Here is a 20,098-nt window from a genome sequence, read left to right on the forward strand (position 1 = left end):
AGGGGCGGGCGCAGCACCGAGGTTTGCAATCCCGTTGCCGGTCCCCGGTCCGGTACGGGGGCAACCCTGAGGGTTGCGATCCGTTGCCGGACACGGAAAAAAAAAAAAGACAAAAGGCAAAAAAAAAAAAAAAAAAGTTGCCAATTACAAGTGATTCAGTGAGTTTCAGCAAATTGAGAGAGCTGTGTAATCATTACCCAAATCCAGTTTTAGGCTATTTCCATCACCCCTGAAAGTGGTGTCTGCTATCAGTCTGTTTTCATCTCAGCTGTGGGCAACCACTGATTGGCTCTGTTTCCATCAACTTACCTTTCCTGAACATTTCATGTGAATGGAATGATATAATATGTAGTCTTTTGCATCTGGCTTCTTTCACTTAATATGGTGTTTTTGAGGTTTATCCAAATTGTAGCATGTGTTAGTATTTTGTTCTTATTTATTGCTGAGTAGTATTCTGTTGTATGAATATGTCACATTTTGTTTATGCATTTATCAGTTGATGAATTGTTTCCAGTTTTTGGCTATTATGAACAATGCTGCTATAAACATTCATGTACATGTCTTTGTATGGATGTGTGTTTCCATTTCTTCTGGGCAGGTTCCTAGGAATAGAATTGCTGGGTCATTTGGTAAGTTTATGTTTAACTTATTAAGAAACTGCCAAATTGTTCCACAAAGTATAATGATACATTTCCATCAGTCATATATGAGAATTCCAGTTTCTCCAAGTAGACTAAAAGTGGTATTTCACTATGGTTTTAACTTGCATTTCCATAATGATTAATGATGTTGAATATCTTTTCATTGATTATTAGCTATTTTTAGAAATGCCTGTTCAAGTTTTCTGCCCATTTTTAATCAGGTTGTTTGTTTTCTCCCTGTTGAATTGTTAGGGTTCTTTATATATTCCAGCATAAGTCTTTTTTATCATACATGCGATTTGCAAACATTTTTTTGCAGTCTGTGGTTTTTTGTTTTTTCATTTTCTTAATGATGTCTTTTGAAGTAAGAAAATTATGCATTTTTATTTGTAGGTTGATTGTGCTTTTGGCATTGAATCCAAGAACTGTTTGCCTAACCGATGGTTGTGAAGATTTTTTTTTTCTGTTTTTTTCCCCTAAAAGCTTTATAGTTTCAGCTCTTACATTTATTTCTATGACCCATCTTGAATTAATTTTTTATTATTGATGTTAGGTAAAGGTCCAGCTTTCTTTTTATAATACCTAATACATTAAAAAAATTAATAGATTTTATTTTTCGAGCTAAAGTTTTAGGTTTACAGACAAATTGAGAAAGTACAGAGAGTTCCCCCGTAGCACGCTTCCCTCCATTTCCCTCCAGTTTCCCATATTGCATTCGTGTGGTACATTTGTCACAATTGATGAACCAGGATTGATACATATACCAGTCTTCTGAGGCTTCCATAACAAAGCTGGTAGCTTAAACGACAGAAACTTATTCTTTCACAGTTCTGGAGGCTGTAAGTCCAAGATGAAAGTGTTGGCAGGGTTGGTTTCTTCTGAGGCCTCTCTCCTTGGTTTGCAGGTGGCTACCTTCTTGCTGTGTCCTCACATGGCCTTTTCCTGTGCATCCCTGGTGTCTTTCTGTGTGTCCAGATTTCCTCTTGGACTAGGGCCTACCATCATGCCCTTATTTTAACTTCATCATCTCTTTTACAAATCTTATGCCCCCAAATGGTCACATTTCAAGGTACTGAGGATTTGGGCTTCAACATGTGAATGTTGCAGAGACACAATTCAGCCTGTAAGAATACATTATTAACTAAAGGCCGTAGATTAGTTTGGGGTTCACTCCTGGTGTTGTACATTCGATGTGTTTTGGCAAGTGTCTAATGGCATGCATCCACCATTGTAGTATCCTATAAAATAGTTTGACTCTCCTAAAAATCCTCTGTGCTCTGCCTGTTCATCTCCCTCACCTCCACCCTGGTAACTACTGATCTTTTTACCTCCATTATTTTGCCTTTTTCAGAATGTCATAGAGTTGGAATTCGATGGATTGCAGCCTGCTCAGGTTAGCTGCTTTCATATGCCCTTAGGGTTCCTCCATGTCCTTTCACGGCTTAATCGCTCATTTCTTATTAGTGCTGAATGATATGCCATTGTTTGGACGTACCGCAGTTTGTTTATTCGTTCACCCATTGAAGGACTTTTTGGTTGCTTCCAAGTTTTGGCACTTATGAATAGAGCTGCTATAACCATTTGTGTGCAGGCTTTTATGTGGACATAAGTTTACAACTCCTTTGAGTAAATACCAAAAAATGTGGTTGCTGAATCATATGGTAAGAGCGTGTTTAGTTTTTTAAGAAACTGCCAAACCGCCTTCCAAAGTGGCTGTACCATTTTTTATTCCCACCAGCAATCAATGAGAGTTCCTGTTGCTTCACATCCTTTCCAGCATTTGGTGTTATCAGTGTTTTGGATTTTAGCCATTCTAACAGGTGTGTGGTGGTATCTCATTATTTTAATTTGCAATTCCCTAATGATATATGTTGCACACTTTTCCATATGCTTCACCTGTGTATCTTCTTTGGTGAGGTGTCTGTTAATATCTTTTGCCCATTTTTTAATCATGTTGTTTGTTTTCTTATTGTTGAGTTTTAAGAGTTCTTTGTATATTTTGCATAACAGTTCTTTATTAGACACATCGTCTGCAGATATTTTCTCCCAGTTTGTGGCTTGTCTACTCATGCTTTGGACAGTGTCTTTTACAGAGCAGAAATTTTTAATTTTAATGATGTCCATCCAGCTTACTGATTTTTTTCTTTCATGGGTTGTGTATTTGGTACTGTATCTAAAAAGTCATTGCGATACCCAGGGTTGTCTAGATTTTCTCCTATGTTATCTTCTAGGAGTTTTATAGTTGTGCATTTACATTTAGGTTTATTATCTGTTTTGAGTTAATTTTTGTGACAGGTTTAAGATCTGTGTCTAGAGTAATTTTTTCCCCCCTCTTTTTCTTTACATGTGGTCATGGTGAGCCCTTGTCAGAATTACTTAACACAAGTCCATACCCCAGAGATGGGTCAGGTTAGTCTCCCAGTCCACATCCCTGGCTTCCAGTTTCACTTCTTACAGGGAGAACTTTGAGGTTGCCCAGATACTCCTCGTTGGCTGCAAGGGTCTCTGTGAAGCATGCACAGTCAGGGGAGGCATCTGAGGAGGTCTCCTCATTTGCCTTTCATTTCAGTACAGCGGTCCAGCAGCTACCCTTGTAGCAATGCATAGCATGTGGGTTTTTAAAGAAAACCGATCAGTCAACTGGAGAACTGGTAGAGTGATCTTCTATTTTAGCTTGCAAAGCTAACCCTGCTTCCAGGTGGTACCAGTGACCCTGGCTGTGCAGAGGTCCTGCAGGGTCCTGGCGGGTCAGCAGCCAGCCCAGAGGACAGTGCGTGTGTCTTACTTTTCCTGCAGGCAGCTTGTGTGGTGATGGCACTGGTTCATGCTACCTGCTGCCTGTCTTTGATACCGTGTTCATCAGGAGGCAACACCGTCGCCAAGGCCTGGGGACGTTTATGCTGCAGGACTTCTGTGAGACGTTCCGAGAGGATGAGGCCCTGGGGGTCAGTTGCCCCATTTCTCCTGCCATGTATCAAGGTAAACCCACCTAGTGTCATGTAGAAGCATTTGGGTGATGCTGATGGATAACACGTGTACTTTCTGGGTGGTTCTGGGGAGGGAGGTTCCCGGGAGCCCTCATAGGCAGGTGTGGGGCTGGGCACTGTGACACCCATGTGGGCTTTCCTTCCTCCTGAGTTATCTCCCACTGCCTCAGCACACACCGAGACTTCATGTTTGTTCATAAGAAGCAAACTTTTCCCAGCCTGAGAAATAATTGGATTTAGAAACGATTAAAAACAAATCAACAACCTCAGAGAGGAGTGGAATCCCAAGAACTGTCTCTGTGCTGCAAACTGCTCATGGGGCCCACAGAATGCATTTGCTCATTCATTCGAAGTTTATAGCTCATCCCTTTGTCCTTAGAACTTGAAGCTGCAGGACAGCCCAGGTGCTGAAGGATGGTGGGATCTGAGCAGAAAGGCGGGTGCTGGGGGCACAGAGCCTTCCAGCACCCCCGGAGCTCTCCCTGCACAACAAGCCTCCCTCACTTTCCCGTCATTGCCCTACTCAGTCCAAGTCCTTCCCAAGTTCTTTATATTCTTTTTCATTTGTGTGCTTAGTACTAGCTCTTAGAACAATTTTAAAACATTTTTAATTGTATGTGTTTATGGGGTACAACATAATGTTTGGACACATATAATCAACCTAAATACCCATCAATGGATGAATGGATAAAGAAAATGTACACACACACACACACACACACACACACACACGCACACACGCACGCACACACAGGAATACTACTTAGCCATAAAAAAGTATGAAATCCTGTCATTTGAGACAACATGGATGAACCTGAAGGACATTATGTTAAGTGAAATAAGTCAGGCATAGAAAGACAAATACCATATGATCTTGCTCATGTGTAGAATCTAGAAAAGTTGAACCCACAGACGTACAGAGTAGAATGATGGTTACCAGAGGATGGAGAAGGTCGGGGGAGGGGTAGATGGTGAAAGATGGGTCAATGTACAAAGCCACACTTAGACAGGAGGGATAAGTTTTGGTGTTCAATTGCATAGTAGGACCACTAGAGCTAACAGTATTGTATGTTTCAAAATAGCTAGTTTTTTTTTTTATTGTCTTTTTCCGTGTCCGGCAACGGATCGCAACCCTCAGTGTTGCCCCCGTACCGGACCGGGGACCGGCAACGGGATCGCAAGCCTCGGTGCTGCTCCTGCGCCTCGCTCAGCCAGTGAGTGGGAGCCGGTCTGTATGTGGGATCCGAACCCTCGGGCGGGAGCGCCGCCGCGCTTCCCAAGTGGCGCACTTATCCAGTGCACCACCGGGCCGGCCCCAAAATAGCTAGTTTTTGAATGTTCTCATTATAAAGATATGATAAATGCTTAAGATAATGGGTACACTAATTAGCCTGATTTGATCATTACACTATGTATACACTTACCAAGTTCTTCATATTTGCCAGAGGAAGATCAAAAAACCCTGATGTTAAAAGTCACACTCCAAGCCCACAGGGTGGGAGATTCTGGAGAGCTTCTCTCTTGGCCCCCTCCCACCCCTTGTTGGACCTTGCCTTGCTTCTTGTCATATAGATATTTTTGAACCCTTAGCACTGAGTTTCCAGGGACCTTACAGTGTGGGGAGAATGATGCATAGGAGAGAAAGGTTAGGAAACTTTTGTAGCTCTGAAGTCATAAAGAAAAGCCCATGAAAACATACATCCCCTGAAGCAGGTTGAGCCTTTTCTTTGTACTTTCAGACTCTTGGCCTATTATTAAACTCTGAAGAGCCTTGAGTTTCTGCAAAGAGCGCTCGAGGCTTCCCGTGCTGCGTAGCTCCCACTGAGGTGCTGGAGAGTTCTGGGACCCAGGTGGCTGGTCCTCTGTCCACACTATGTCCCGCCAGTCCCTCTCCTCATTCTCACTCAGTACTGACACCTCTGTTTGGGTGAGTTGGCCCCCAGTGCCACTCAGGGCATCAGGTTATCTTGTCAAGGGAGCTGAAAGGGGTCTTCTCCCCAGGGGAACAGCAGGCTCTGAGGGTGGGGCTGCCCCAGGCCAGCACTGCTGAGACCCTGTAGGTTCTGCGATGGCTGCTGCCCCTCGCCGTCTGTGCAGCAGAGAAAGAAGATGTGCAAGAGCTGGGTCTGACTCATGCTTCTTCTTGCGGGGTCTCAGCTGCCACGTGTCCCTGGAAGGGCTTTATGGAATACAATCCTGCCCTGCAGCTGGACAAGAGGGACCCTTGCCCTGGCCCCACTCTTTGAGGCCTCGCAGCTGCATTGCTCTCCATGGGGGTGAGGATTCCAAAGGCCCCAGAGGACGTGTCCACCTGGACCCATGCCACTCCTAAAGTGGCTCAGGGTACTAGGACCCCAGAATTCCTGCTGGTGGCTGCCGAGGGCCTGAGTGGACTTTGTGGCTGGATCTGTGCTTGTGTGGGTGGCCCACGCCACCAGTTTGCTCATCCTTAGACTCCAGGAACAGTTCTTTGTGGGCTGTAGCTGGAGTGTGGGTGGTGTGTCCATGTTTGTGCACACAGAGGGGAGCTGGGGTGGGAGGAGAGGGGGTGGGCTGCCACCTGGGGGCCGGCTCACTTGGTATTGCCACATTCTGGTGCAAAACTCCAAGGAGCCCAAGAATTCTAAATTTGAAACTGGCTTCTCCCTGTTGGTGTAAAGTTATATTTGTCAAGACAGGAGGGCAGAACATGTTCTGCTAGCTCTTTGCTAGCTGGCTTTATACCTTCTGAACACTTAGCACCGTGCTCTGATGCTCTCCATCAGTGCTCTTGTCCCGGGCCTCGCAGATGTTAGGGGAGAACCTGATGGACCCCGTGGGCACCTGCAGGGCCAGGAGAGCTTCCCATTCGCCTGGATTCGGGGCACTGTCCTGTGAAAATGCTCACCCTGTGAACATAGGCATGGAAGTCTGCGAGTCTTGAGGGGACTCAAGGAGTCTGTGGAGGATGGGCTGGAATGTTCCTTTGGAGATGAGGGCAGAGGAGGCTCAGGAGGGAGGAAGGACAGCAGTGAGGAGAGGACCGGGTGGGGTGGTCTAACACTCGTACGTTGAAGCTCTCACTGTGACTGTATTTGGAAACCGGTAATTACCTTTAAAAAGGTAATTAAGGTTAAGTGAGGGTGGGCTCCCTAACGCTATATATGACTGGTGTCCTTATAAGAAGAGAGGGCGATATCAGGGGTGTGTGCAAACAGAAAAGGCGCTGTGAAGACATGGCAAGAAGGTGGCCATTCGCAAGCCAAGGAGAGGGGCCTCGGGAGAAGCCAAACCTGTGACACCTGATCTTAGACTTCCAGTCTCCAGAACTGTGAGAAATAAGTGTCTACTGTTTAAGCCGCCCTGTCCGAGGTGTTTTCTTCCAGTAGCTCGAGCTGACAGGTGGGACGGATGGAGTCGGGGGCACAGGAAGATCAGGGGAGGGGGTCGCGTCCACGGCAGGTGGATGAAGTGGTTTGCGTGTGGCAGGGAGCAGGGCAGAGAGCCCGGGGTGCAGGGTGGCTGCAGGCAGGGCCGGGAGTGAACAGTGTCTGTGGACACCAGGGAGAGCTGGCTTCGAGTGAACCCGGGCTGGGCTGGGCGGGGGTCGTCCTGACTCCCGTGCCCGTCTTGTCAGTCTGCAGGCGGTTCCTGTCGGCCTGTCCAGAGGAGCGAGCGCGCCTGTGGGAGGTGGAGCCCCCCGGGGCCTGGGGCCAGCGCACCAACATCTGGCTCAAGGTTCAACTTCAGCAAGCAAGACTTCCAGGCTGTGAGTCGGACTGAAAACCGTGTGCTTTGGTCTAAGCATTTCTGGTGTTAAAAACTGGTACAGATTAATTTACACTAATGGAAGCAGACCCGTGCCAATGTTATTTCTGTTGTTGTGGCAAGAATGAAGGAGGGCGTGAGACCTGGGGGGGTCCTCCTGTCCCCCTCCCACGTTCCCTTCTTGAATGAAATATACCTTCCAGTCCCTCTTGCTCAAAAAGCTCTCCCCCTCTCTGGGCCTAAGGGGCTCCCCTTTTACAATTAGAATAGATCATCGAAACATGTAAGAAGATTGATTTCCTCTGCCTAGCTGAAGGTCAGTGGAAAACATTGTTTTAAATAGGTAATGTATGTGCTTAGTTGAAAATTCAAAAGACACACAAGGATTTGCTGTGATAAGCAAGCCTCCCATCCCCCTCTCCTTTGGGGTCTACACACATGCACAAATAGCAGCAATGCATTGCTCTGCAAATTGCCACCTCCTCTGTTTTGTCCTTTTTTTTTTTTTTTTGTCTTTGTCTTTTTCCGTGTCTGGCAACGGATCGCAACCCTCAGTGTTGCCCCCGCACCGGACCGGGGACCGGCAACGGGATCGCAACCCTCGGTGCTGCTCCCGCGCCTCGCTCAGCCAGTGAGCGGGAAGTGATCTGTATGTGGGATCCGAACCCTCGGGTGGGAGCGCCGCCGCGCTTCCCAAGCGGCGCACTATCCAGTGCGCCACCGGGCCGGCCTCTGTTTTGTCCTTTTTAAGGGCAGCATAGTATGATGTCATATGGATGTGTTGGTATTTATTTCCCTGTTGACAGACATGCATGCTGCCTTCAGTTTTTGGTTGTTCCAGACGATGCCCCAGTGAGTTTGCCCGTGGAGTTTTCCTAGAGTGTGTTTTGAAGGAGAAGAACAGGGCCCTGGTGGCAGTCCGAAAGGAGAGGCAGGAGGTGGGAAGTCATTTAAGTAGCTAGAGGAAGAGTGCAGACACACTGGTCTCTGGATTCGCGAGTTGCTTTTTGACAGTGCTCTTTCTACTCCTGCGAGTGGGGAAGGTGTCCATGGCAGGCCTTTCTGCCTCAGCGCTGAAGGCAAGGGGAGGGTCTAACAGTTTAAATTAACCATCCAAAATGAAAGCATTGGCTTTCCTTCCATCCCAGAACGGGAGCTCCTGTCATTATCGGCTCTAGGTGGCTCATTAGAGGGCTGACGGGCAGGCAGAGGTACCTGGCTTCCTCTTCACGTAGGTAACTGATTCGCCCTAGGTGGTGACAGGCAAGAGTGCCTTGGAGTTTATGGATGATAATAGTGATAGGTTTTGCTTTCATGGTGCCTTTCAGCTAGAAGGCTTAATAGGTCTTTGCAGATATTAATGGGGTGACCAGGTACCAGGGAAGGAGGCTGTGCAGGGCTGTGACTGTGTTCCTAATGAGGCAGAAAGGGGACTTGCCCTGTGGTATTGAGTTAGGAATGAAGGGAAGCCGGTCTGGATCCCTGGCACTGAGCTGCCCAGCCGCACAGGTTTATGGACGAGCTTTGCAAATGAGGCTGCGGCCCCCATGCCCAGCCTTGTGTTTGGATATTGCAATTCCTTGTCTGGGAATGAAAAAAGAAAAACAAGATTGCGTATCGGAATGTGGAAATTGCACAGGCTGGAGGGGGTAAGATAGGGAGGACGTTTTTGCCTAATTGGGGAGATGGCTTCCTCCCGGAGAATTCCACTGGGGCTTGTTTCAAGAGCTGGGAGTCGGTGTGGTCGGAGCAGAGGAAGCTGAGCTGGAAATCAGATGCCAAACCTGTCACTTTAATTCACTCTGAAACTCACCAACTCTCACTTTAAAACAGTAAATGAGGGGACTCACACAGAATGTTCCAGAAGCAGGCTTGAATCCCGTGAAGGAAGAAGGGTCATCATTATAATTAGGATATAATTAGATTACTAAAACGCTATAATTTAAAAAAAATAATTCTAAGTTACAGTCTTTTCACTCCCTGTGTAAATCATGGCTAGTCTGCAGTTTCACCCACAACTTCTGTCTCCCCTGGGGCCCTCAGCCGGGATTTTAATTCACTCAGGAAGGTTTCTGGCCAACCAGCTTCATCTGGCCGCTGTATGTCAGTTAGTACTGACATCTCAGGTTTTCTCCAAGTTGGTGAGTGGAGACTGCAAATACAGTCTCATGTTATCCAGCCGCTTTGCAGCTCGGTTCTAGCTATTTCTCCCTTCATGGAAATCAGCAAGTGTTAGTGGCTTAGAACTGCCCATAGTCACCAAATGGTACAAATTCCCGAATGTTCTCGTTTCAGGAAATCTCTCTAGGCCGCTTAATTTAATTTTAGTCTTTAATTAGTCAGTAGTTCTTAGAGTTGCTCTCTTGACTTGTTCTGTTTTTCAAATTTTCTCCCTTTATGTCTGATCATTCCTTTCCTATAATTTCACGAGCCGTAGAAGTAGAACTGTAAGCAAGAAGCCCAGTGGAGCTGATTGCTACTTACTCTAAATAAGGCAGGAACATTTTACAACATTTCAAAGGGAAATTAACTTGTGCTCCTTTAAATTGTTTTAAAATCTATTTTTGAAGCAGCCGCATTTGTGGATTAAGTCTTTTAAAGTGTTCGTGATTCTGGCTGTTGATAACATCTGTGGCTTATAATGGCCCTGACAATATTTACAAATTATTCAGACCTTTTGAAAGAAGGAGTTTGTGGGAAATATCTTTCTTCCTACACTCAGTTACATACGATGCCTTTGAAACCTGACCAACAGGATCATAATTTCAACTGATGGGATTTCCTGGTCAGCCAGCATGTGCCTTAAGTTTCTTCACTGGAGGAATTGAAATAGAATATGTCAACAGTGAAATGTTCTTTTACAAAAATGTTGCTGGAGGCAGGAAATAATTGCACACAACTTAAAAATTTATTTTTTCATTCTGTAGGTCATAGTTTTGTTTTCTTTCTCCAGGTGAATTTTTAATGAATTCATAGTCATCCATAGGGAAAATGAAATTTTCTTCCATTTACATTTAATTTTTTAAACCAGAGAGATTGTACATAAAGAGATGTGAAAAATTTGAGCTGGGGAAGTGGGGTCACTTTTCTAAAGTCTGATGCCTAGCAGGCCACAGTCCTAACCTTCTTTCAGCTTGTTCTGATGTGTTGTATATTATATATAGCAGCAGCAATGGCAACTTTACGGGGGTACACAGTGCTGGAAGTCATGAAAGCAAACCCACTTGGTGATGTGTTTTTTCTGGCTAACGCTGCTCTTTGACAGGTCGCATTGCTCTCTCTAGTGGCCATTGCCATCTACTGCAGCCCTGGACGGTATTGGGTGTTTTACCTTTGACTTAACCTGTGATGTTGGTTCTCAGATACACTTCTGCATCCAAATTAGTGAATTCATTTTAAAAGATGTATTGAACCTTAATTGGTTAAGGATAAAATACAAATAAATATTTGGTATCTGTTAGCATGATTTAGTCCATAATACATAAAAACATGGAAAAGGTAGAAAATTGATAATGAGTTATCTACTTCATTCATTCTTTCATATATTCCTTCCTTTCTTCATTTTATAACTGTTAGTGGAGCATCTACATACAACAGGAACTATCCTAGGTGTTAGGGGTACAGTGGTGCATAAGGCTGACTGAGCCTCTGACTGCATTTCTAAGCTAAGGACCTGGGCTTCTACTACTGTGTGATGTAAAGTTTCTATGTATCAGAGGAACTAAAGTGTGCTGAGTGTTTTTAAGTGCTTATAATTAAAGTTTGCCAGGCCAAATTTTGCTAATTTGTATAGTTTTGTAAATAAACTTAAAAATTTACTTATATAGATAACAACTAAGTAATACATTTATTCTTATTAACAAAATGTGTTACATATGTATTTTCAGCTCAAATGCAAAACTCTGCATATTTTTTTTCTAGGGATCTGAACAGGTAGGAGGCTGGTGTTGATTTAGTGGGTGGCTGGGGCTGATTTGGTAGGGAGGCTAAATTAACACGGGTGATTATGGCCTCTGTTGTGAGTGAAAACACCAATGAGCAAGAGAAGGGCCTAGGAATAGAACTGGAAACCTGACTTGAATTCCGAGTCATTGGAAGAACAGATTCCAAATCGGGCTTGGAAGTGCTTGAGGAGAACCCTTCGTCTCTCCTGACAGCTGGCCAGTCTTCCTGTCCTCTCAGAAGCACTGTAGCAGGAGTCAAAGTGGAGGTCAAGGAGGTGGAATTGGGTCATGGCCTTTACTATGCTCGGAAGGGTCTCCAGCGCATTATCAACCTTTCGGTTGTCCAGCGCTTGGGAGGGGCTCCCGTTTGCTGATTCTGTTGTCTTTCATGGGGAGGACAGCTCACCCCGGAAATCCTGAGGAGGACATGAATGGTCAGGGGTGGATTTCTCAAGAGGACGGACCTGGACAGTCCTCCAGTAGAGACGGCAGCAAGGTATGTCTTTGAGTCATTCCGTGAGCATCTTGATTTCTCAGTAATCACGTCCTGTTTAGTGGAGCTGTGGTCTCCACCCGCCAGGCAGCTTCCCAGGCCACTTGGCTGTGGCTGCTCCATGGGCTGTTGATTTGCTCTTGAAATCTCCATGCCGTGTGGGGAGAGGGAACTGTGAGGAGGGGTCTTTGTAATTAGACTTTTCATGATCCTCTTCTCTAAGCAAGGCAAGCTCTAACGAAGCCAAAACAAAACAGTGAACACATGGGAGTTGGCCTTAACCTTGCACTGTTAAAGGAAATACTGAAAAATCTGAATTTCAAATTCTGCCATGAACCAGTGTCTTCCAAGCAGAACAAAAGCAAGACAGATTTTTCTCTCCCCCCACCCCCACCCCTGCCCTGCAAGCCCAGCTTGTTGGACAATGGAATATGGCCCTAAGTTTTTGTATAATCCAGAGTGGTCGTAGAATAGAATCTTGGAGTAGGATGGTTACTGAATATTTCTTAGTGGCTTCTTGTTGCTCAGTATTTTATAAGATTTTGGGTTTTCCTGAAGCCAAGCCAGACACTTTTCCACATGGGGTAATGGTGATAACGTCCACACTCTGGTACAGAAACGTCTTTGATCGCCAATCCTTGAAGATTTGATAATTATTTTAAACTCCCAAACATGGCAGTTGTACATTGTGGCGGGATACTGCTTACTTTGGAAAGTAACTTGTGCTGGGATAGAAGACTCAACACAGAAGGCATAAAATATCCTAGTAAAGTTTTGGATCATTTTAGAAAGCTGCTTTGTGTCAGACATTAGCTCTAGCCATCTGGCAGAAGGGAGCTTTCATTTTCTTTGGATTCCCAAGGAAAGATGGGCTAACTTAAGACCCTGCCAGGTGACCGAACAGAGAGTTTTATACTTGATGTCTTCTGCTGATCCCTGACTTTCCTTTTAAACCTGGAAGGCTCCTAGAGGAGGCAGGAGGTGTCCAGTGTGTTGTAGACACTGTGGCTGTGGATCTGGGGCTGCACTGCCAAACACAGAGAGCCAGCTTTTGGAAAAGCACTTCCCTGCCCTGCTCTTTCTTGGATCTCCTGGGTTGGGTTGTCCTTCAATTCCATGCAGTAAATATGTGCTCAGAGCATCTTATGTACAAAATGTGGTTTCCCTGTGGCTGGCCGGGTGTTTGACCCTGGCTTATCCATTCTGAATCACAGCATGGAGTGCAAGGACAAGCAGGCCAGGACACCCGCGGGCCCTGAGTGTCCAGCCCCAGACTGTCTGGATAACCCCGTTACAGTGTTTCAGTGGAATGCTTTGTGGATTCTTTTTGATTTTAGGAGAGGGTCCGTGGAGAAGAACTGGAAAACACAGAGAATGACTGAGATTGTAGAATGGAAGAAGCGGGAGCTGGGCTGCCCGTGAGGCCCTCCTGGGCTGAGCTGGAGAGGAAGGGAGCCCAGGGCACTGTGGTGGCCACCAGGCTGGAAGGGGAGTTGGGGTGGAATCATGTGCAGCCCAGTCCCTGACTCCTCCTGAGGCCCCGCTGGGCCTTGTCCAGAGGCCTGTCCTGGGCTGAGTGGGATCGGGGTCTGAGAGCTCACGTGGCCGTGGGCTGGCCTGGCATTCTTGCTGGACTTTCCTTGGTCACCTCCCAAGAGACAGTGGCTACAAGGCCCTGCCTGCCTCAGGCTTCCGGGGTGAGCTCACGTACTGGAAAGCCTGAGAAAGCGCTTCATGCTTAATTAAAGGCCATTTTTCCATGTGAATTGTTGGCAGTTCCAAAAAGGTTTCAGAAACTCATTTGTTAAACCTACTACGGATTGTCTTTCTTGGGGTACGTGTAAGACTGCACTGGGACCGCATGAATGTCGTCCTGCACGTACCTCTTTCCTCAGTATAAGGAAGCTCAGCGAGGGCTGCTGTCCCCATCTGTGCTGCAGAAGGCCTTTCCAGCTCTGTGCACACCGGTCTCGTGGTGACCACCGGGCCACAGACCAGAGAGCTTTCTGGGGAGACACATTCCTTTTTGAGCTCATATCCAGCCTTTGGACAGGAGGGCTCTGAGTGGCTCCAGGTGGGCTCAGCCATCACCTCATTTGTATGGGAAGTTGCTGGATGGGGACTTGGACTGACGGCCCCGCTAGTAGTTGGTGGCCTTGAGTGGAAAGGCTTGTTGTAGTAAAAGTAACCAAACACATCGGCCTGACTCAAATGTGACTATGGCTTCCGCTTCTCAGATACCTGCAGAGCCCTGCTTGGTGGCATGTCTCGGCCACTGTGGGGATGCAGAGCCCAGCCGAGGGCCGTGCCGCAGACCCCATGGGGGCCGGCAGGGTGGAGCTGCCCCTGGTGCTGCCGCCTTTCACGCGGGGGAGGCCCGAGTCCAGCTGCTTGCTGGAGCCCAGGAGCCTGACCCCGAGCGGACGTGGTGCTCACTCCGCAGCTGGGCGCAGCCTCGCCCCTGTCAGTAGGCCCTCTTGGGGTAGGCATGCCACGGGCCAGCCCCTCACGTCACCGAGGGCACCCCAACCCCTCTATGGCTTATCATCACCTTTGGAGAGCCCTGGGGCCTGTTGTGGTGGGCCCTGCTGTCCCTGCTGGGGCTTGTGGAGCCTCAGGGTCTGTGCTCATGCCCCTCGCTCTGCACATGCGCACACACACGTGCTCACTTGTGTGCACACACGCTCGTAGGCCTTGTCGGTCAGGCTAATTCCGGCTCATACATCTGGTCTCAGCTCAGGTGTCCCTTCCTGACCACCTCTGCCTCCCCTTCCCATGTGGCAGAACAGTGAGCACACCGGCTGTGGCTCCACGAGCCTCTGCCAGGGTCACCCTGCATCTGCCTGGTTGTTCCTTGTGTCCCCAGTGCCACTACTGACAGTAGAGCTGTCTGTCACCATCAGCAACTGTGTGGGGAATGAAGGGTTACAGATCACTTCAGGAGTGAGGGTGACACCTCCCTTGTGTTCTTTTGCTGGTGGATTCTGAAGAGGTTGACAGAGAAACAGGGTTTTACCTTTTTAGGGATGTAATAAAGCCCCTCCTGGAGCCTGGAGCCTTGGGGTGGTGAGAAGACGACCAGCAGCCCCAAGTTCTGGAAATACACCTGCTGTTCTCCTGAGTAGTCAGAGGACACCTGTGGTGGGACCTCTGTAATTCATTCTCCCACGCATCCAGCTGTTCGTCCATCTGTCCATCCATCTCCTCTTTCTCTCTCACTTCCTTCCTCCCTCACTTCCTTCCTTCATCCCCCTCACCTTCCTTTTTTCCTTCCATCTACTCATCTACTCAACTATTTATCTCCCCATTGATTTATCTCTCCATCCACCCATCCACCCACCCATCCACCATCCATCTTCCTTCCTTCCATCCATCCATTTCCCTGTCTCTCTCCTTCCATCCACCCATCCATCCATCCGTCCATTCATCCGTCCATCCATCCATCCATCCATCCTGTCACGTAACAAGCATTCAGCATACTTTCAAAGGGACAAACTCTGTGCTGGGCACTGGGGACATAAGTGAGGCGTGGCCACTGTCCTCAAGGAAACTCTGTTTGCTCTGGAGGGCTTCACCTGGAGTGCTCCACTGGAGTTTTTGCTTCTCATTTTACTCCTCATCTTACCCCGTGTAAAGAGGGAGGTGCCCAGTTGAATAGACAGAGTTGAGAACTCCGTACGGAGACGTCATGAGGCGCCCCCACCACTCTGCGGGTGGGCTGTCTGTGAAGGAGGTGCCGACCACAGAAGTGGAGTCACGTCTGCAGCCCACAGGGTGCTCTGTGTGTGATGTCAGATAGAACCTTGAACTTGTGGCATGTGTGCTGTGAACATCGTGCTGTTACATGAATGGTTGGCGATCTGTGTTTCTGTGAAAATGAACCGATAAAGTGCCTCGGGGGATTGATGAAGTTACTGAGCAATAAAAGAATCCCTTCAAAGGAGAAAAACCGATGTGTCAATGGCTTCATTTAAGGACATATGAACTGACCACACTAACTTAGAAGCAAATACTCGAGCTCAGAGCGACCCCTCACCACAGCCGCAGAGTGGATATCGGCTCTGAGGCTGTGTGCAGGGGTTTCTTTTGTGCAGTGTGTACAGCGAATGTCCTCAATGCTTGTGTGTGTGTGTCATTTTATTAAATCAATTTTATTCAAATTCTTTATGTGTTTGCCTTTTATTTTTAACAGCTCTGTTGAGGTATAATTTACAAACCATAAAATTCACTCACTGTAAGGACATAATTCATTGATTTTTCATTATACATACAGGGGTGTGCAACCACCACCATAGCCAGTAACCCCAAAAGAAACCCTGTACCCATTAGCAGTCACTCCCTTTCCACTCTGTCCCCTGCCCTAAGCAGCCACTAATCTACATTCCCTCTCTATAGAGTTACCTGTTCTGGACATGTCATATAAATATAATCTTACAATGTGTGGTCTTTTTCAGCTGGATTTTTTCACTTAGCATAATGTTTTCAAGGTCCAGTCATGTTGTAGCACATGTCAGTACTTTATTCCTTTTTGTCACTGAATAATATTTCATTGCATGGATGAATAGCATTTTATTTATGTATTCACCAGTTGATATACTTTTGGATTGATTCCAGTTTTTGGCTTTTATGAATAATGCTGCTATGAACATTCATATACAAGTTTCTGTGTGTGCATGCGTTTTCAGTTCTCTTGGGTAAACACCCAGGAATGGAATTTCTGGGTCATATGGTAACTGCATACTTAACATTTTGAGGAACCGTCAGATAATTTTTCACAGTGGCTGCACTCACACCCACCAGCTATGCATGAGGATTCTAATCTCTCCCCGTCCCAGCCAGCACTTGTTACTGTCCACCTTTTTGACATAGCCGCTGTCCTAGTGGGTGTGAGGTGGTATCTCATTCTGGTTTTGATTTGCATTTCCCTGGTGACTAATGTCGTTGAGCATCTTTTCATATGCTTGTTGGTCTTTTTAAAATGTCTTCTTTGGAGAAATGTGTACTCAGATCATTTATTCATTTCTTAATTGGGTTACTTGTCTTATTGAGTTGTAATGCTTCTTTATGTATTCTGGATACAAGTCCCTTATCAGACAGGATTTGTAAATATTTTCTCCCATTCTGTGGGTTGTCTTTTCACTTTCTTAGTGATGCCATTTGAGGCATAATTTTTATTTTTTTTGTAGCTCATAGCATTCTTTTTTAAATTTTTAAATTTTATTAGCATATTCATTGTTACAAATCATACTTATTTTTTATGCCCCTTATCCAATCTCCCCCCCCAATAACCATAGATTTGTTCTCTCCGTCTGATAGATTAACTGTTCCTCTGTTGATTTGTTGCTTAGATGATCTGTCCAGTACTGAGACAGGTGTGATCAAGTCCTCCCCTATTATCATAAATCAGATGCTTCTTTTATTACTCTGGAGTGTGCTTTGTGGAGACAGAGGACCTCTTCTTCTTCTTCTTTTTTTTTCTTTTTGGTCTCCGCTGATGCCTCTCCTTGTGTCAGTGCAGTTGAGAGTGTGGCGTGCCATCTGCATGGTGGCTGTGACTGCTGCTATAGAGACTAGGTGCTTTTGCAGCAGCCATGGCAATTGCAGTGGCTGTGGTGGGCTACCTGCATGAAAATGGTGTTTTTGGTGTGCTCCTTACCTGGTTGTGGCTGAGTTCAGCTTCCCCTGGCTCCACACCTCATTCTAAGATGTTGTTGCAGAGCGATGGTGGGGGAGAAGGAGAAGGAAAGGGGGAGGGGAAATATGGTGGGAAGAGGGGGACTGAGGGGGGTGTGATCAAGGCCCATGGCCCCAACCTTGTTCCCACAGGGGAGATCAGGAAGCTTCTAGCAGCAGCTGGATCATTACTGGACTGGATACAGATGTCAGGAAGGAGTGGCTGAAGCCCTAGGTCCCGCATTGACCTGGCTTGGGAACCTGGGGCACTTCCTGCAGAAACTTGGTGGTTGTTGCTGGGCTGGTTGCAGATGTTGGGGCAGGGGTGTGGCTGAGGCCCTCAACCCTACCACTCCCTGGCTTGGGAACTCAGGGGGCTTCTAGTTCTTCTAGGTTTTATAGGTGTTCTTTGGTGATGTGAGACCTTTACTAGTTAATATCAAACTTTGTCTCTGATCTGTGGGTATTTTGTTTTTTCTTTCAATTCTGTGTTGGATTATTTGCTGTTCCCACCACTTAAACTCTGCACTGGAATTGATTTGTTGTCCTTTTCTTACTTCTAAAATTGGGGAACTTCCTGTAGGGACCAGCACTTGAGCCCTGTGGTTGAGCTAAATTGCTGCTTTGCTGCTGATTACTTAGGGAAGGCTTTTTGTGCAGCTCAGGTTTTAATTGTTGACCTTGTATGTACTTCCAGGTTTCATGAGGTCTGGTACACCTGGGTTGTGTGGAAACTCTGGTCTGGACCTGAGTCTTTTCAGGAAACTGCACCCCCTGCAATTCTATATTCCTAACCAGTCTCCACTGAGTGGGCCTGTGCTGATTGGGGGGCAGATCAGCTGTCCATGCTGTACCCCAGTGTTCCCCTGGTGGGCCCATCTCCCCTACTCCCTGCACACCAAACACTTCCCATAGGATGGGCCGTGCACTGGTTCCTTGTGATAACTCACCGGCCTCTGAGTGGCTCCTTTTTTCCTGTTGTCTATGGCTCCTCACTTCTGTGTGGATCCATGGGAACCCTATTAGTCATTTTGCCGGCCTCAGGGCCACTAAGGCCCTCTTCTCTCCTGCACCCTCCAAGCAACTTCATCTGAAGGGCACAGCAGTGGCATATGCCAGCTCCCGCTCTGTGTGCTCATCAGGGCCAGCCTTGAAGTAGCTGGGGCTTGAAATGGTGGGAGTGATCTTTTCTTTCTCTCATCGTGGCTTCTGCTGCCTTCATGAACTCTGTAGGTCTCTTCTCCTCTTCCCCTGAGCTCTGGTGGCCCCAACTTGGTGGTTGTTGCTTTTTAATAGTTGTAAATTGGTTGATTTGTGGGAGAGAGTATGCTGGGGACTGTCTATTCTGCAATTTTGACCAGAAGCCAAGCACAAATATTTTAAATTTTGACAAAGTCCCATCTATTTTCTCTTTGGTTTATGATTTTATTGTCACAGTAGTAATTAGTACGCTTTCTAAATGCATGTCCTATCATTGCCATCTAAAGGGAGTTTTATTCGGGAGAAAGTTATTTGACACTAAAATAAATATAGAAAAATCTAAAGAGGAGTCACTACTTAGAAGAAGGCTGTCCCTTGATCCCTGATACTTTGCAGGCAGTGGACAGAGGGCCATGCCCTGTAAGAGGCGCATTGTCCTGAGGGCTGCTCTGTCCTCCAGTCATGAATGGGCTCGGGCAGGGTGGACAACATCAGAATCCACGGTCGTGTGGGGGGAAGCTTGCAGTTTGGACTCAAGGTCAGCAGTGGGGATGAACAGTCACAGCTATGCACTGGGCCCTCGAACAGGTTTTCATTCAGGGAGTGGGGTTTTAAAGCTATCCCAGCACTGGGTGTTTTGTTCCAGGAAGTCTTTGGGAACAAATACTTCAGGATGAGGAAGGAATAAATCCAGCTGGTTGGCTACTTGCATAAGTCTCAGGGGGCCCACTGATTATGAGAAAATTTTTTAAATCCCCATTTTCTGCAGGAAGCAATCTAAAATCTTTGCATTTGATTTGAGTTCTCTTTCTAGGGAGAGAATGGTCAGCAGCTGGAAAGTGTAAAGTTAGGCGTTCTAATTTCCGTCCTGAGAAACCAGGACATTCCTTGGCCACCTTCCTATCCTTTCTCTGGCTCCTTCATTTCACACGGGGCTCAACATATCATCATGGCAAAGCAGGAGGAAGAAGAGCTGGGTACTCCAGCAAGCTCCGACCACAGCAGTGCAGCCAGCGAGGTCCACAAGCTCAGGATCCACCCAATCTGGGCTTCCTGGCTCTAGGAAAGTTGGGTGTCATTTCCAGCATCAAATGAGATGTAGTCAGAAATGTAATTGCTTTTCTGATCAGAAAACTCCTATCGATAGCCACGACAACTGAGTGTTTTAATGCCTGCTGACTCGCTTTGATGGAATTGGCTCCGCTTTTTGAACCCTCCTTCCCACCAAATGAAAGTCACCTACGGACTTGCTAGGAGGCAAACTTTCCAATGGGGATGCTTGGTGATGTGCAGACAGACAGCTGCAGAACCTGGGAACTTGGGTGGTTTCAAGACTGCCCCGATTTGAGGCACCCACTTCCCAGAGGGCGGCCGATGGAAGGACCGGCACTGAGCATGCAGCTCCTTTGGTCC

At 46.8% G+C, this 20,098-nt stretch overlaps 1 protein-coding gene across 2 annotated transcripts in view; it reads left to right on the top strand.

The window, feature by feature from the left end:
* The window catches only part of FAM169B (family with sequence similarity 169, member B), a 61,358-nt gene extending 46,331 nt beyond the window's left edge, over positions 1 to 15,027 (top strand). Inside the window, exons 4-7 of one of the 2 annotated variants that reach the window (XM_008578567.1) lie at positions 3,438 to 3,620; positions 7,245 to 7,376; positions 11,721 to 11,815; positions 14,837 to 15,027. In XM_008578567.1, coding sequence (XP_008576789.1) covers positions 3,438 to 3,620; positions 7,245 to 7,376; positions 11,721 to 11,815; positions 14,837 to 14,968 — 542 coding nt within the window. In that variant the 3' untranslated portion in view covers positions 14,969 to 15,027. Of the gene's footprint in view, positions 1 to 3,437; positions 3,621 to 7,244; positions 7,377 to 11,720; positions 11,816 to 13,149; positions 14,010 to 14,836 lie in introns of those variants that run through there. The other variant, XM_008578570.1, reaches the window with a different exon arrangement.
* Positions 15,028 to 20,098: the final 5,071 nt, after the last annotated feature.

This window comes from Galeopterus variegatus, unplaced genomic scaffold (genome assembly GCF_000696425.1).
Source record: "Galeopterus variegatus unplaced genomic scaffold, G_variegatus-3.0.2 Scaffold75, whole genome shotgun sequence".
Lineage (NCBI taxonomy): Eukaryota > Metazoa > Chordata > Mammalia > Dermoptera > Cynocephalidae > Galeopterus > Galeopterus variegatus.